We start from the raw sequence: 17,883 nt of genomic DNA on the forward strand, positions 1-17,883 counted from the left end.
GGGGAATCGAACCTAGGGCCTCGTGTATCCGAGGCAGGCACTCTTGTCACTAGGCTATATCCCCAGCCCAGAATTGGGACTTTGGTATAAAACTTATCTGTACCTGCATCTGCAGGGCTAAGGGACTTGTGTGATGTCATCCACATGTTATTCCTAATTACATTCGCATTTGTTATGAGCTTTTATCCCCCTCAGAGTCCTATAGCAAGTCCACCAAGAGATCTGGCCCAAGCTAAAGGCCCTTTATGAGACTGGACCTCCTCCTGAGCTACACCTGCTACCAACTGAGTAAAGCACCACCGACAACTTATGGTATTGTGGGCACAATACCAACCTGTCCCTACCGATTCTCAGTCAGAATCAAACTAATTAGCAAGGAGAACCACGATTGGCTCTCGAGTTACCTATCAGAAGGGGGAAATGAAGAGTTAAAGTAAACCCCATTTTCAGGCAGCGCCCATTTTGTTGTCTGTTTAAACTATGAGCAAACCCAGGGGAAGCTTATTAGGGCCCAGCAGGTCAAGAAACTCCCTGCTTAACTCTAAACGTCTGGGAATGCTTAACTCTAACCGAACCGGAATACCTCAAGCACTGAGACAATCAGATTTATACCCGTATCCTAATCTTGCTTGAACACCTGATTGCTGTAACTTTGTTTTTGCCTTTATAAGCTCTGTGAAATCACAGCTCAGGGCTTCCTCCTAACCTCTGCTGTGTCAGTGGGTAGGACAAGGCCTGAGCCAGGGCCCGCTTGAATAAAGCCTTGCTTTTGCATTTCAGGGGAAAAAAAGGAAAAAAAAAAAGGGAGAAATAGAAATGTGGCTCAAGTGGTAGAGCACGAGCCTTAAGTAAAACAGCCAAGTGAAAATGTAAAGCCCTATGTGCAGGAAGCCCTGAGTTCAATTCCTCAGTGAGACATAAACAGAAAAGGCCAGAACTGGCACTGTGGCTCAAGTGGTAGAGCGCTAGTGTACTATGGAGGTCAGATCTGGCCAGCACCATCACTGGCCACATGATAGGTGGCACAACTGGGCCTCCTGTCTTGATGGATGTGCATGAATTCCTAAAGCAAGGGAAGTCTCACCCCCAGGTGATGGGTGTTACTGAATCCCTAGAGACAGGGGTGGGCTTTTGGCCTATAGGTTACTGAAGCTGTGAGTCAAGTGCCTGTGTCTGGGAGCTTCCTGTGACCCAGCCCCCTAGGGTCAGGTCAGCTCAGGAGTCCTTATGCCATGCCACCTGGCTCTTGTGTCCTGTCTCCTGGCTAGTGTCATCTCCACAGTGTCCCAAGTCAGCTCTTCATAGAAGCTGGATAGGTTTGTTGCTACGGTTTTTGTTCTATCTTTCCTCTCTTGCCTGTGTCCTCATAGTATTAAGTGTATTTGTGGGCTTGCAGGCTGCTATGCTCTAATGAAAACTCCAAGATTCGATGCTCCAATATGTGGCTTCTCAGATTATTTACTATATAACAGTAGCTGTTGGCAAAAGAAGCTCAGGGATAGTGCTCAGGCCCTGAGTTCAAGCACCAGGACTACAAAAAAATAAAGTTATAAAATCTATTTTCTTGGGAAGAAAATTCAGATGGTTTTTATTGCCTCCTAGATGTTCATTCTATTATAGTGCTAGTGATTTAGAAAAACATGATTTTTATCTGTCACTATTCATTTGACCGCAATGCATACACTCAAGTATACTTCAAATTACATATTTCTAAAGTATCTGTACTCTACAATAATACAGTAAATACACCAATGAGATGGCTGTTACAGTTTCCTAATTTACAGATGGTCTCATGGGCAGTCACGTCATTCACTTGCTGAAATACATGTTTAAGAGGACTTTTGATTCCCGGTGTGCTGAAAGCCCAGGGTTGGTTGTGTCACACCTGAGTCCTAACCTTGCATTTTATTTCCACTTGCCGCAAGATTCTTTTCCAGTCATGAGTGCGCTGAGTGTGTTCCCACACCCTTGTGTAGCATGAACCGCAAAAACCCTGTCACCTTACCTGTCTGACGTGAACCCCCAAATCCTAAAGTCAATAATTCTGGTAATAGCTGCTGCCAACCCGGCTCCTGTAGAATGTGAGCCACCGCATCTTGGTAGCTCTGTCAGTCACTTTGTTCATCATCACCCTTGCCCAGAACCATGGCTCATTCCTGTCTTGACTTCCCATCCCATTCTCGCAGCTTCTGCCCATCTACACCTTGTTCAACAGCAGCATCACCCAGAAAAAAGCTCCCTGACCCTGGGCCTCCATAAAAAGGAGAAGCACACATCAGGAAATGCCCAGTTTCCCGGCTATAGGCCACCACCTTGAATCTTAGATACTCATGAGAGTGAGCTCTGAGAACTGCAGTTCAAGGCCAACCTGGACAGGAAAGTCCATGAGGCTCTTGTCTCCAACGACCAACAAAGACACAAGTGGAACTCTGGCTCAAGTGGTACAGCTCCAGGCATGAGGAAAAAAGCTGAGGGATAACCCTCAGGCCCCAAGTTCAAACCCCATGGCTGGCACAAAACAAAGAAACAAACAAAGTGGGTAGGAAGTAGTTGAAAAGGCACTGAAGACAATAAGCTCTTAGGTCTTTGACAGGGCAGTATCTTCCCAGCTTTGTGGTTTTGAAAGCTCTCGAATCTGAACTCAGTCTGCATTTTAGAGCTAGCTTTGTATTTAGGCGAAGAATCATCACCTAAGGCAGACAGGCAGAACAAATCTCTCTTTTATTAATAGATTGCAAATTTAGCCAGTGATTTCAAAAAAGAAAAGTCTGTTAGCTTTACCCCAGTTCCTAATCTGTGTCACATGCTTGCTTAAAGCAGCCCCTTCCACTCCCCCCATCTGGCTTCCCATGAGTTTGGGCCATTTCTAAGGAACCAGGGCCATCTCGTTCATTCACTCACTGGCTGTGTTGCCTGTGCACCTGCCTCAGCTCCAGTCGGCTTCTATCATTGTAAATAGCAGGCTTAGCCTTTCTTAATTTCAGGATCATGCTTAGGGTGCCTTGGAGCAGGACAGGGTTTTGTGTGCACTCTCACATGGACAGTGAGTCGGACTTAGGTCTCTCCCCAGTGTGTACCCGTTGGTGGCCGACCAGCTGTGTCTTCAAGTGGAAAGCCTTGTTGCACTTGGGACACTGGAAAGGCTTCTTGCCGATGTGAGTCCTAATGTGTTCCACCAGCTTGAAGCGCTTGGCGAAGCCCTTGCCGCACTTGCAGGAGAACGGCATCTCCCCTCCGTGCAGCAGCTGGTATGTCTTCATGTCAGCCTTGGCTCGGAAGCTCTTGCCACAGATGGAACACTGCACATGCGTCTCTCCACTGTGCAGGCTGAGGTGCCTGGTGAGATGGGCCTGCCGAATGAAGCTCTTGCCGCACTGGCTGCAGGGGAAGGGCTTCTGCGTGCTGTGCATCTGATGATGATTCCGCAGGGCGCCTTGTGGCTAAAGCTCTTGGGGCACTGTGGGCACTGGAAGGGCTTCTGAGCACTGTATGTGTGCTGGTGATCCAGCAGGGTGTCCTTATGGCGGAAACTCTTGGGGCACTGCAGGCACTGGAAGGGCTTTTGGGCACTGTGTGTGACCTGGTGTATTCGCAGGGTACCCTTGAGGCAGAAGCTCTTGGGGCACTGGAAAGGCCTCTCCCCGCTGTGCAGGCACAGGTGCTTCTTGAGGCGGCACCGATAGGGAAAGGCGAGTCTGCACTCACTGCAGGGGAAGCGCCTGGGGTCTCTGTGCTTGCGCTGGTGGATGTGCAGCTGGGTCCCCAGGCTGAAGCGCACTTCCAACTGGGCACACTGAAGAGCAGCACATCCTTGGGCTGCCACCCGGACGGCCCCAAATGCGGGGCACACATGCTGAAGGAGACATTCCTTGACTCCCCACCCGAGGGGTTCCCACCCAGGTCGGCTTGGCTGGGGGGTGTCCTCACAGCCCTACTCGCTGGTTCCTTGGAGTGGCCCACTGGGTGGATCCCTAAATGGTTTTTCTTGCCAAAGCTTGCCCCAAAGGCCAGGCAAGGATGCGGGAGACCCTGTGAGGTGCGGAGGCCCAGGGCTCCATCACTTGGACTTCCCCTTTCTGCCACAGACACACTAGTGCCGGGAGCTGCTGTGCCTGGAGCCAGAGTGTCAGGTCTCTGTGGGGTCACGAGGCTGAGGCCTTGCTCAGGCCTGAAGGAAACATCTTCCCTTCCTCCTAAGAAGGGTCCAGAGGAGCCGTGGCCCTGCAAAGGATCTAATGGAAAATAACATTTATTCTCTCCCAGTTTAGAGAATACTTAGAGCTTGCTGGCTTCTTGAAATCAAAAGTAAACCATTTATCTCCCAGTCTATGGCCTAACTAAAGGGAGCACCTAGACTACCCCATCTTAGGTACACACACTTACTGTCCCATGGTATGATGCAAGGTAGTATGCATCTAGAAGGCAGGGCAGGGACAGCAGAGAAGAAGCTAGCCAGCTGTGAAAAGACAGTGTCTGAGATTGGCAGCCAGGTGGAGGGCAAGTGGGTCGTACTGCGGATCCTGGTGCAGGAGTATGGGCTGCTGCAGCGGCGCCTGGGGAACCTGGAGAACTTGTGACATAGAAACTTCTGGATCCTGCGGGTGCCCCTGTGTTAAAGGGGATATAACAAAGGTAATATTTCCCTTCTAGGTATAAAATGGTACTACTTGACCTAACAGTAAGACCTTTCACACTTGACCTTACAGTAAGAGGCAATCTTGGTCAGTAAGTTTCTTTGGTATTTTTTTGTTTCTCTTTGGAATCTCTTTAGATGTCTTAGGCTGATGGAACCATGAAGATGCTTTGTATTTATCTGTGTGAGAAGCACTGTAGTGCATGTTTACAATCCCCCGATAGGAATACTTCCCATGCCAGAGCTGGTGATCTGGGAAATGAGATTTTTTCTTCTCTCCTATGCTTTCTCCTAGCTTATATATGAATCCCTTCTATCTTTGCTAACCTGTCTGCCTGAATCTTGGTGAGGTGAGGAGGCTAAATTCAGTATCATTGAAATCAGCTCATTTGAATGTGCTGGCAATTCTGGTAAAAAGTAGAGTTTCATGTAAGGTTGGGTGGGGCATTTTGTGTGGCTCTAGGATTGATGTAGGTTTTGTCCTTTATAGGACGTGCATGCTGGGAAGCTAGGACCCTGTTCCCCATCTGGAAAACAAAAGGAAACAGACCTCATTCTAAACATGGCACACAACCTAGAGACACTAATTTCCAAACAAGTCTTTATTCATTTGTTCAGTAAACATCTTTCGAGCACTTAGTATCTGCTTGACATACCTTCTGAAGACACAGCAGTGAACAGTTCATTAAGTTTTCCAACAGTTTATATTTTGTTGGGGGAAGAAAAAATAGGACATATGCAAGTACATTCAAATACTTGCTTTAGCAGCGGCTGGGGATATGGCCAAGTGGAAAGAGTGCTTGCCTTCTATATATGAAGCCTTGGGTTCAATTCCCCAGCACCATATATACAGAAATTGGCCAGAAGTGGCACTGTGGCTCAAGTACCAGAGTGCTAGGCTTGAGTAAAAAGAAGCTAGGAACAGTGCTCAGGCCCTGGGTCCAAGCCCCAGGACTGCCCTAAAAAGAAAAAGAGAGAGAGAGAGACAGAGACAGACAGAGAGAGACAGAGAGATAGAGAGAATGATTTAAAAAAAAGAATAAAGCAGAATCCATGCTGGATATCTATTTTCAAGAAACCATCAGTTCATTTCTCTGCCTCTTGGCTAAGATCTAGTGTAAAAGGATGGGAGAGAAGTCCTCATCGAGCAACTAATATTTAAGCTGAACATAACTTCTGGGTAGGGTCCAATTTTGAGAAGATCTGTAGGAGAGCTTTCTAGGTAGAACCAAACAGCTAGTGCCAGGTCCCTGAGGCACAGCACATTTGTGACACAAGGAATGGAAAAAGGCTTTAGCTGGTACAAGTGCTTGAAGAGGAACATAATTGGAGAAAAGGGTAGAGGATCAACATTCAGTAGTACACCAGTGTCACCTGGCTGGGTGTGATGGCATGATTAATCTCAGCCTTTGAAAGGGTGAGGCAGGAAAATCTGGGTTTTGAAACCAGACTGGTCTACATAATGAGCCCACCCTAAAAACAACAAAGAACAACAACAAAAAAACCTTCCCCTGGTAGGATTCTACTTAGTTGTTGTTACTAGAGACACTTGATAGAACTGAAGCAGAATTAATTCAGCCACATCTGCCTGTTCTGCTCCTGTAAAGCAGCCTTCTGCCATGTGCTCCCAGCATAGCCCTAACTGTCTCAGCCTAAGAAATTCTCCCTCTAGTTTGAACTCATCTATCACCAACCAGCATAGTTTCAGTAGCCTAACTCCCCACCCTCCCTCGCACCCTAAAGGTTTGTGATCTCGCTGGTGGAGGGGAGGGTGTTCTAGGTCCACTGATGGGGAAAAAGTGAGTTAAAACAGGTTACTTCAGCTGATGGAGGGCATTTAAGACCAAGGAAAGGAATTGTGACAACTGGAGAGTTTAAGCAGAGGGATTCTGGATGGTTTGTTTTGGAGTAACTCCAGCTCCTCTGTAGAGAATGGGTCACAAGAGCAAGGACAAAGCAAGGGCTAAGCATTGAGGCAGCTGCACCATAGAAAGGTGAGAGGCAGATGACACTCTCAGGGCAGCATGGTGGAGACAGAGCAGTGGATAGAGGTAGACGTCTTTACAGTAGAAGTGCTGATAAGACTTATCAATGGAAATTTTAAATGAAGCGTTAAAAACAGTAATCACTGAAAATTCACCGTGGGGTAATTTACTTAGAATTTATCCTTTTAAATGCTTTACTTATTTTTAGACATAAAATAAAATTCTCATTAAAGCCCTAACTTGTTATAAAGTCCAGAGTGGTAGTTTAACTTTGTTGGCTTCAGAGCATACACTTAAAAAGCATACACTTTTCAAACCTCGGTAGTCTCTTGGCTTTCTTCAGAACTGGGCAGATCCTTCAGGCAAATACCTGGAGGAGAATACTTTGGGCAGGTGTGGCCTTCAAAGGAAAGAAGAACACAGAGTCCTTGGGCAGTGTTCTGATATGTCTGTGATGTATTCAGGAGTTATAGTGACAGTAAGTACACTTAAGTGCAAGGAAGAAATCTGGGAGTGAAGAGATAGAGAGTGTCATGAGTTATGCCTTTGCAAGAAATCATAAGATAAAGGGGAGGAGCCATTTTTCTTGCCAAAGCTCTCTCCACAGGCAAGGCTAGGACTTGGGAGACCCTGCCAGGAGGGGAAGCCCAGAGCTCTGCGACTTGGAATTCCGATTTCTGGGGCAGACACTTTAGAGCGGTGGGCCGCTGCGCCTGGAGCCAGGGTGTCAGGTCTCTGTGGGGTCTCGAGGCTGAGGCTTTGCTCTGGCATGAAGGAAACGTCTTCCCGTCCTCATAAGAAGCGTCCAGAGAAGCCATGGCCCTGCAAAGGATCTAATAGAAAATAACATTTAAGTCTCTCCGGGTTTGGAGAATACTTTGAGCTTGCTGGCTTCTTGAAATCAAAAGTAAACCATTTATCTCCCAGTCTATGGCCTGACTAAAGGTAGCACATAGACTACTCCATCTTAGGTACACACACACTTACTGTCCCAAGGTATGATGAGCTTAAGTTTCTAAAACAGCCCTCATAACTACCACAGCTTTACGTAATCTGTGTATTTTTGTTTCCCTAAGACCAGGCAGCAAGAACTGGCTTTATTCTTTTCCCAGGATCCAGGGAGAGGGAAGCCATTTGGTCCCAAAGGTAAACATAAACTATCTTTTGTTCTTTTTCATCCCCTATGAAAAACAGCTTCCATTAGCAAGCTCTTACTGTGCCAGGACCACTTAACACTGCACTCATTTGCTAATGTAGGTATTTTCATTCGCTTCATTTTATACCTCGGGATTTGAAATATTGACAGGTTCTACCACCAAACTAAGTTTACTCAGAAATAGCAAGATCAGACTCTAGCTCCAGATCCCAAACACACAAGCACTATGCTTTACTGCCCTTCCATAGAATATAGTAGACATCTCTCCTCAGGTCAGCCCAACAAGAAGACCAGATTCTAGAAGGAAATCTAAGAAAGCTGAACATGTTATCTTAACATCAGGACCCTGGTTCCTTAGTACTTACCACCTAAGAGCTGTTGCTCTGTCACTGGATCAAAATGTGCCTCAGCAGAGGAATCCTTCACATTTTCTAGCTTCTGGGATTCTTCCCAGCTCCAGAAGGGCTCTCTCCATGCTCAATCCTGAGTATTAGCTCCAGGTTAGAAAGATCACCATCTGCACAGAGAAGTCAGACAGGGGAGCTTAGCCTCTGTCAGTACTACATTTATACACACTGAGTTGTTTGAAATGTTTCTGGGTTCCAGTCCAAGGACTGGCATAGATAATTTTTTTTCTCCTTGTTGGGCATTGGTATTCCTAGCTACTAGGGAGGCTGAGATCCTGACTCCATTTTGAAGCCAGTTAAGTAAAAAAGTTTGAGAGACTCTATTTGAAAAGTAACTACCAAGAAGTTGTTACTGTAGTTCATACATAAGTATGAACTAGAGACTATGATGTGAAAGTCCTTGTGAGTTAGTATTTTGAGAAATCGCACTATCAAGTGCCAGCCATCTCCCAGGATCCACACCTTGCTGAAGTGTATGGCTTCTTACCTAGTGAGACCAGAGTCTCATAATTGGTTCTTATCACGTACTTGTAGACCATCTTCTGCCAAGTCTGCATATGCTGGAATTCTGGCTCTGAGAGATAAATGGCCACGTCCTCAAAAGTCAGTGGTAACTGCAATATCAGAAACAATGTAGACACAGTTAAGATCGCAGCAAACAACCCCGATCTCCATCTCATCAACTGACTTTTCTTTAGTGTTTTGTCAATTTTTTTTGCCAATCCTGGGGCTTGAACTCAGGGCCTGGGCTCTATCTTTGGGCCTCTCTGTACTCAAAGCTGGTGCTCTACCCCTTAAGACACAGTGCCACCTCTGTCTTTTCCCGTGTATCTGGTACTGAGGAATCGAACCCAGGGCTTCATGCAAACTAGGCAAGCACTCTACCATTAAGCCACATTCCCAGCCCTAGTTTATTTATTTATTGTTGTTGGCCATGTTGGGCACTGTCCCTGAGGCTTTGCAAACAAGGCTAACACTATACCACGTTGCGACTTAACACCATATCCAGTTTTCTAGTAATTGGAGATGAAGAGTTGCACTAACTTTTGCACCCGGGCTAGCTTCAAACTACAATCTTCACAAGTCAGCCTCCTTAGGAGCTAGGATTACAGGTGTGAGTCACTGGCACCTGCTAAGGATGTATTTTTGTATAATACAATGAAGTAGGGAGACATGGGAGAGAAACATTCCTGGCTTCTAAGCAGGAAATGGGAAAGACTTCTTTCTTAATTTCAATGATATAAGTAGTAGACACCTGTTTAGTTTTCTCCACCCTGTTTTTCCCCCTTAGTACTAGGGCGTGAACTGTGGGCCTTGAGTTCTTCCTTGGATTCTTTGCTTACCGCTGGCACTCTGCCAACAGAGCCACAGCTCCCATTCCTCCACAGCCTCTTACAGATTAGAACCTCTCACTGTAACATCAGCTACTTAGTATGTACCAGTGATTTTTCAAGGTCATGCTTTTTGGTGTTACCTTGGAAATAGAGTCTCTCAAACTTTTTCACTTAACTGGCTTCAAAATGGAGTCAGGATCTCAGCTTTTTGAGTAGCTAGGAATACCAGTGTCTAAGAAGAAAAAAAAAATTATGTGTGCCAGTCCTTAGATCTGAACCCAGCATCTGGGCTTCATTTTTGCTCAAGACTACTACTCTACCACTTGCATTGCAGGTCCACTTCTGAATTGTTTGGTGCTTTACTGGAAATAAGAATGTCATGGACTTTCCTGCTCAGGCCGGCTTCCATCCCTGATCCTCAGATCTCAGCCTCCTGAAAAGGTCTGATTAAGGTATGAGCCACTGGCATCCACCTAAGAATCTATGCACAGAACATATCTATTTATTTACAATCCTCTCAATATCGGTGCTACATACCTTTAACATACTTAACTCTTGAAGTTTTGGGCCCCACTGGGATTATACAGGGTATTTTATAATTAACAGTCTCAATTCATTTAAGAACCAGCAAACATATTCAATACAATAGTGAGAAAAACATAATTAAAAAATAGCCACTCATAGAGGTCAGATGCCCTACAATGAATGAGACCAAGAAAATGAGCAACACATACGCACTGGTACATATACACACGATGGAATTTTACTAATCCATTAGGAAGAATGACATGAGTAGAACTGGGAAACAGTATATTAAGTAAATCAGGCCCAGAGAGACAGAGGACACATGTTATCTCATATGTGTGGATGTTAGATGTAAATTAAAAACAAGTACAAAACCATACAGAGTACTATGTATATATATACAGAAACTGAAGCATGGCATATACAGAGGAGGATTCCAGTCGAGTAACTTCTTTGAACAACAAACTTAGTTTAATAAGCTAAGTCCCAGGAAGCTAAAGCAAGTTTTTGGGTTTTTTGGGGGATGGGAGTTGAGATGAATGAAGAGTAGATGAATGTACTTATTATATTCGATGTACATCAGCAAAAATGGAACTATGTAACTTGAGGGAATGACTGGGTGGGAGAGATGGGGGAGGATGTAAGGGGAGACACTGCTTAAGGCAGCACTGTACTCACACTGATTTGTTGAATTGAAAACCCTTTGTATAACTATTTAAAGACATTTTTTTAGCCAGATACTGGTGCCTCACACCTCCAATCCTAGCTAGTCTGAAGCCTGAGATTTTGAGGATTTTATTTATTTATTTTCTCCTGCCAGTCCTGGGCCTTGGACTCAGGGCCTGAGCACTGTCCCTGGCTTCTTTTTGCTCAAGGCTAGCACTCTGCCACTTGAGCCACAGCGCCACTTCTCGCCATTTTCTATATATGTGGTGCTGGGGAAACGAACCCAGGGCTTCATGTATATGAGGCAAGTGCTCTTGCCACTAGGCCATATTCCCAACCCCAAGGATTTAATTTTACTTATTTGTTATTATTTTTTTCCAATCCTGGGGCTTAACTCCTCAGTAATGCCAGTTATTTGTCCTAGCCGGAACTTACTGGACCGGAAACTCTGGCTGGAACCTCAGAGCCCAGGAGTGGGAGCCCTCCTGATGTACACTCGAGACCAAGAACCATACCCAGGACGGATACCCGCAACCCTGCCATCTGCTGACACTTCTGGATTACCTTCTGCTCCCCATCTTTTTTTATACTATTTCTAGGGGGGACTACTAGGTGTTCACCCCCAAAGCCTTGCTAGGCATGCACCCTACCATTTAAACCATGGTCCTGGTCCTGTGCTCTGGGTCTTGAGTGGCATGGAATGCTGAAGGTAGCTCTCCTGCCAAGGAGAAACGGGTTTCAACCTCAATTTCCCCAAGAGTTCCGGCACAGGTGAGGCTCCTGGGGTCCATAAGCCTCTCCTTCCTTTCTCTCCATTACCCCCAGGCTGCTTGATTCCCTGCAGTTGGCGGCATGGAGAAGTGCAGGGTGCCAGCTCACCGGTCTGGGTCCTGGCGCCCTCGTAGTCCACCGCCTGCCCCTTCTTCAGGATCTTGATGGTGGGATAGCCACTCACATGGAACCTGCTGGCCAGCATGGATGCCGAGGTGCGTCAATCTTTGCAACAGAAATGGGAGGATCGTGTTCCTTCAAGGTACTGGCAATTTTTTCATATTCTTGAGCAAACTGCTTACAATGGCCACACCTTAAGAATGAGGTTTAGAAAAGGAGAAATGGATCAGCTCATCCTCTGGAGATGGACCTCCAACAACACACACACACACACACACCCATGGGGGCTGGAGGAAAGGTATGCAATCAAGGAGAGACGCCCATAACTCAGGCCATGAGCGCTTTGAAGGCAAGCAGGTCGAGATCTGACTTTCAACTCGGCTCTATACAAATACTTAATGATTTTTTTCTATTTGCCGCTGGCCCTCCACATCCACAAGTTCACAGACTCAGCTAATTAGAGGTCAGCGCTTTTTTTTTTTTTTTTACAAAGGGCTGGAGCCTGGTGGTAAAGCGCCTGCCTACAACAGCACCTGCCTAAGCCCAAAAGGAACAAAAAAAAAACCTCTATGGAACAGAGACTTGGCGTTATTCGCTCCCCGGGGGAGCATAGCACTATGTACACAGCATTTATCTTGTACGAGGTATCACAAATAATCTAGAGATGATTTGGACTATCGGAGGATGAGTGTAGCATCCTGCAAACATTATAGCATCAATGTTAACAACTCGAGCATCAGTGGTTCTTGAATCAATTCCTACAGGACATCAGGGTCAACTGCATAAGTCTCTCAAAAAAATATGGTTTAGTGACCTTTTTCAGGGAGTCTTCGGGAATCAAAATTCCTTACAAAGATGTGTCTATGCTCAATTTAAGTACACGGTGTTGTTATCTGAGGCTACCTAGCTACAAAAACATCAGCATTCTGATGTTGGCGTGTAATAAACTTGTTTTTGTTTTCATTGTGTGTGTGTGTGTGTGTGCTGGTACTGGGGCCTTATACTTGCTTAGCTTTTTTGTTTAAGGCTAGCACTCTATCACCTGAGCTACATCTCCACGTACAGCTTCCAGCTGGTTAAATGGAGATCTTTCTTTTTTTGGTGCTGTTCATGGGGCTTGAACTGAGATCTTAGGCACTGTCGGGAAAGCTGACCGAACGAACTTTTCTGCTCAGGCTGATTTTGAACCTTGATCCTCAGATCTCAGTCTCCTGAATCAGTAGGATTATAGGCACCAGTGCCCGGATGACTACAATTATTTTTCAATGAACCATTGGAGCTGGAGGTGAAGTTCAGTGGTAGAGCTCTTGCCCAGTATATGCAAGGGCTGAGTGCTAGCCTGAATAATATAAAAAAGGTCTCCCAAATAAACCATATTTCCCAATGTTTTAAACATGGTAGTGATAAACATGATGTACATAATAAGCTGTTTATGGTACGTGATTTTAGGATGTTAAGGTTTTCAGCTACAAGTGTCTCATGCCTGTAATCCTAGCTGTTCAGAAGACTGAGACTTTGAAGATTTTGTTTTAAAGTCAGCCTAGGCAGAAAAATCTGCGCAACTATATCATCAATTAACCAGCAAAAGGCTATGCTGGAGGTTATGCTATTCTCAAACAGTAGAGTGCCAGCCACATGTAAGAAAGCTGAGTAACAGCAGAAGGCCCACAGTTCAAGCCCTTGTACTGGCAAAGAGAAAGAGACAGAGACACAGAGAGAAATTATGTTAAGGGATCTGTAAAATAGGAATAGTGTAACTTCAGAGATCTATTAAAAGGACTGTTTAGATTTTTTTTTTACTTTTTGGTCAGTCATGGGGCTTAAACTCAGGACCTGAACTCTGTCCCTGAGCTCTTTTTGCTCAAAGCTTGAGCTCTACCGCTTTGAGCCACAGCGCCACTTGCAGTGAGATAAGAATCTCACGGGTACAGTTCTGTCTGGGCTGACCCTAAACCGCAACCCTCAAATCACATCCTCCTGAGTAGCTAGGATTACAGGTGTGAGCCACCAGTGCCTGGCCTGTCTAGATGTTTTATATTAAACACTCATCCCAGCGGGGGGCCAGTGGCTCACATCTATTATCTTAGCTACTGAGGGAGGCCAAGTGAGACCGGGAAGAGTGAGGTGTATAGCCAGCCCAGGCAGAAATTTTTGAGGACTCCTATCTCCAATTTACTAGCAAATGTTGATCCATGGGTGTGGCTTCAGAGCACTAGCAGTGTCCCAAGAACTGAGAAAGAACATGAGGCTCTGAGTCCCAGCTCCAAAACCACCAGATACATGAAAAAGAAAACCTCATGCTATGTTTCAACCTCAGGCACTGGACACAAGTAATGTGACAATGTTGTTCTCGAAATGATTGCCCACAGGGTGGGAGGGAGTTGTGATAACAGGGCTATTAGACACAGGACAGCCAGGAGAGGTGAGGAGGAAGGACTATGAGTTGTCATGAACCACATTACGGGGTCTGTGACCGGAAAGGAAGTGGGTGCTCGTCCCCTCCACGGCTTGATGGCAAAGGCCACCAGCCAGCACCTGGGCAGCCACTCAGTTCCCACTGGGGCCTCAAAGTTGCCAGCTGCCCCCCCATCCCGCCTGCTCCAGCTGGCAGCACATGATGGTCAGGTGTGAGAATCAAGAATGAGAGTGCGGGGCCCTACCATGGTGCATAAACTCCAGCAGTACTGTGTCTTTGTCAGCCACAAAGTTATCAAAGTTGGCATCACTTAGGACTAAGACACCATTTTCTTCCTTAACTTCCAAGTCATCTTCCTCCTCCTCACCTTCCTCCTCTTCCTCCTCAAGGGCATTTTCTCTATCAGATGAATCTAAATGGGAAAGAACAAGAATGATTAGAAAACCTGACAGGTCTGGTGGCTCACACTTACAATCCTGATTTTGGGGGGGTCGAAACGGAGCTCAGATTTGAGAATCAAGATTCAATTTGGAGCCATCTTTAACGTTACTGAAGCCAGTGTCAGTGACTCATCCCTGTAACCTTGGCTACTTGGGATACTGAGACTGTGAGGATGACGATTTAAGAACTGTCTGGGGAATAAACTCCATGAGACTCCACCTCAGCCAAGGAAGCTAGGCATGTGGCACCCTACCACCATCCAGATACAATGGAAAGCCTAGAGGTGGGTCACAGTCCACGCACAAGACCAGAAGCAACACCCTATCTCAAAACAATCAGCACACAGAAGGAGTCATGGATCAGTGATAAAGAGTACCTGCCTAGCAAACTGACACTCCAGAACCAACCAAAGAGAAAAACAAAGAACCAATCTTCTCCTCGAACCCCAAAGCCTCAATGCATCGTGTGTATAAGGGGTGATTGTGGTTAAGAAATGTGTGAAAATTATCACTCTAGAATTTAGAAGTCAAAGGATCCACCAGGACTTGGGATGGGATCAGAATGTCTATGAACTCAAAGTCCTCGAAGCTGCTGGGCTTCCATGGGCAGCGCCTCCAGAAACAAAAACTCCAGGAACTTCCATAAGCAGGAAACCTAGACTCATCCTTGTCTTTTCATTCCAGAGGACACATGCACAACAAATTACACCTTTGCTTGGAAGCCAAGTTTCCTTCCCAGAATGTGGGAAATTCAGTATACCCTGACAACTTTAATTGTTGGTTGTTTTTTTTTTTGCCAAGTGACAGACATAAGTGCTCATGGAACCCCGATTCTCATTACATCCATTTCTCCAGCCAGTTGCAACAATGAACAGCGGAGCACAGCAAGCAGGAGCACTTCATTAACAAGGAAGCCAGAAGATTCCAAGGAGCCAATTCTCCTTTTCTGGAGCTGCTTCTCAGGAGCTCAATCAACACCACCAGCCACTGTTTGGGGTTGTTCAGGATCCTCGGACCCCCTGGACCTGTCACAGTACTAAGGCAGCAATGGCCATAAAGCAGCAGACAGGGGACCCCGGCACCTCCAACCCCAACCTTCCCCACCACTTGAATCTCCGGCATGCTGAGTTCTGAGGGCAGATTTGATCATTGTCGCTCAGATCCACCCATCTGCACGCTAACTGCAAAAACCTCACTTCTACCCCCATTCCACGACCTCTTCCTGCCCCGCAGCTCCTCTCCCTAGAATTGTGCTCCTCTACTGAAGGCAGGACAGCAAGCTCAAACATGCCCACCACTTCCAGGGCACAAATGCTAGCTGGTGATCCGCTGGCCCACGGTTTTCCCCTGCGCAGCAGGAACTGTGGGCACCATGGGCAGGTGTGCAGGCGGGAAAGGGCAGGGGGACACAGGGAGTGCACCTGACAGTACCTGCTGGCCCACATCACATGTCTTGAGCAGTTCCCTGAGAAAGAGGGGCAGTGTCCTCAATCTGGAGAACAGCCCAGCATTCCCAAGCTTTTCCCAGTCAAACCTTTCTAGATCGCAGAGGGGGAAAGGCAAGAATTCTGCTCTCTGGAACTCAAAAAAATGGAGTCTATTGCCAGGTATCTCTGAAATAATCCTGTGAAAACAAAATATACCTCTTGATGTCATTAAGTAAGTGCAGTGGCAACTAATACAGTGAGTATGTGAGTGTGTGTGTTTGTGTGTGCGCGTGTGTATGTCTGTGTGTGTATGTGTGTGATTACTGGGACTTAAACTTGGGGCCTGGGTGCTGTCCCTTACACTCTACTAATTTGAACTACACCTCCATTTGCCACTTTTGTGGTTAATTAGAGATAGGAGTCTCACCCGTAATCCCACTCAGGAAGCTTGAGATCTGAGGATCAAAGATTGAAGCCAACTTGGGGAGACAAATCTAAGAAACTCTTCTCCAATTAACCACCAAAAACTTAGTACAGTTTAAGTGTAAAGCACCAGTTTAGGACCTCTCAAGAAGGGATGTCTGGTGGCTCACACCTGTAGTCCTAGCTACTCAAGAGGCTGAGTTCTAAGAACAAAATTCAATGCCAGCCTGGGAAGGAAAGTTGGCAAGACTCTCATCTCCAATTAGCCACTTAAAAACCGGAAGTGGAGCAGTGACTCGAAGTGGTAGAGTGCTAGCCTTGAGCAAAAGAGCTCGGGGACAGGGCCCAGCCCCCCACACACACAAGAGATGGAGAAAAAGACCAAGGAAAGGAACAGCACAGCCTCCTCTGAACAGACCACTCACCAGGCAATGGCTTGTCCTATCCTGACCAGATGACCAGATTGCTCCCCTCCAGTTAAGGGGGTGATAAAACCCTCTCTGAGCACCCCAAAATAAGAATAAGATGACAACCTACCAGTCCCCAATTTGTTTGACACCATTTAACGACATATGCCTTCTGCCCGCTACTCTGGTTCTCTCTCTACTCAAACTTGAAAGCTCTCAATGCTCCCCGGACAAGGGAAGATGGCTTCCGATGGATTTACCTGCCTCTTTTCTGGGCTGTCCATGCAGCAGAATGAAACTTCATTTCTCTGTCCCTCTGTGCTTGGCTGATCACCTGCCTGCTGAGGTGAGCCAAGAGACCAGACATAGGAAAGCCAGGGGTTTGGGCCTGGTGCTGAAAATTCGGCTTCAGAACAACTGGAGAGAAAATGGAAGGTTGTAGGAAAAGGATTAGGGGACTTAGCCCACTGCTCAGGTGGATGGATGGGCCCAGGATAGGAGGACTCAATACGGCCACTCAGCTACACAGGTGGAAGATTAGAAGTTCAGTGAAGATGCTGAAACTATGGCCGCAAGGCAGATCCATCCAGGAGCTATACAAAAAGAAAGCCTAGCCCCCCACCCCCTGAATATGGCCTAGTGGCAAGAATGCTCACCTCATACACATGAAGCCCTGGATTCGATTCCTCAGCACCTCATATATAGAAAACAGCCAGAAGTGGTGCTGTGGCTCAAGTGGCAGAGTGCTAGCCTTGAGCAAAAAAGAAGCCAGGGACAGTGCTCAGGCCCTGAGTTCAGGCCCCAGGACTGGCAAAAAAAAAAAAAAAAAAAAAGCCCCCAGCCCTGCAGTGTCAGTATCACAGCTAACTGCAACTGTTCCCAATACCCCGCCATGAGGACCGGAAATACAGTTGGCTCTGGCAATTTCTGACAGTCTCTGTGGAGACAGAAAAACAAACAAACCCAAAGGATGCACAAAGATGTTTCTTGCCTGTGCTCAGCCTAACGTGGGCTCAAGCACAAAGGGAAGTGACAGAGCCCCCAGGGTGAAATGGGTCAAGTTGTCCCCAAGAGGCTGCTTGTCAGACACACTAAAAAGGTGACAACACATTCCCTACAAAATTAACCTGCAACTGTTTTAAGGTATGGCCCTATCTTTTAGCAATCCTGGTG

The 17,883-nt window shown here is 46.4% G+C and overlaps 1 protein-coding gene across 1 annotated transcript; it reads right to left on the bottom strand.

The window, feature by feature from the left end:
• Positions 1–3,032: 3,032 nt before the first annotated feature.
• Positions 3,033–11,682, bottom strand: LOC125345698 (zinc finger protein 786-like). The gene is made up of 7 exons (XM_048337741.1): positions 11,586–11,682; positions 11,366–11,424; positions 8,710–8,795; positions 4,513–4,607; positions 4,384–4,415; positions 3,581–3,793; positions 3,033–3,410 (listed from the first exon to the last, which is right to left on the bottom strand). Exons 1-7 carry the CDS (start codon positions 11,680–11,682, stop codon positions 3,033–3,035), a joined length of 960 nt encoding a protein of 319 aa, XP_048193698.1.
• Positions 11,683–17,883: the final 6,201 nt, after the last annotated feature.

The sequence above is a fragment of the Perognathus longimembris genome, chromosome 2 (assembly GCF_023159225.1).
Source record: "Perognathus longimembris pacificus isolate PPM17 chromosome 2, ASM2315922v1, whole genome shotgun sequence".
NCBI classification, from domain to species: domain Eukaryota; kingdom Metazoa; phylum Chordata; class Mammalia; order Rodentia; family Heteromyidae; genus Perognathus; species Perognathus longimembris.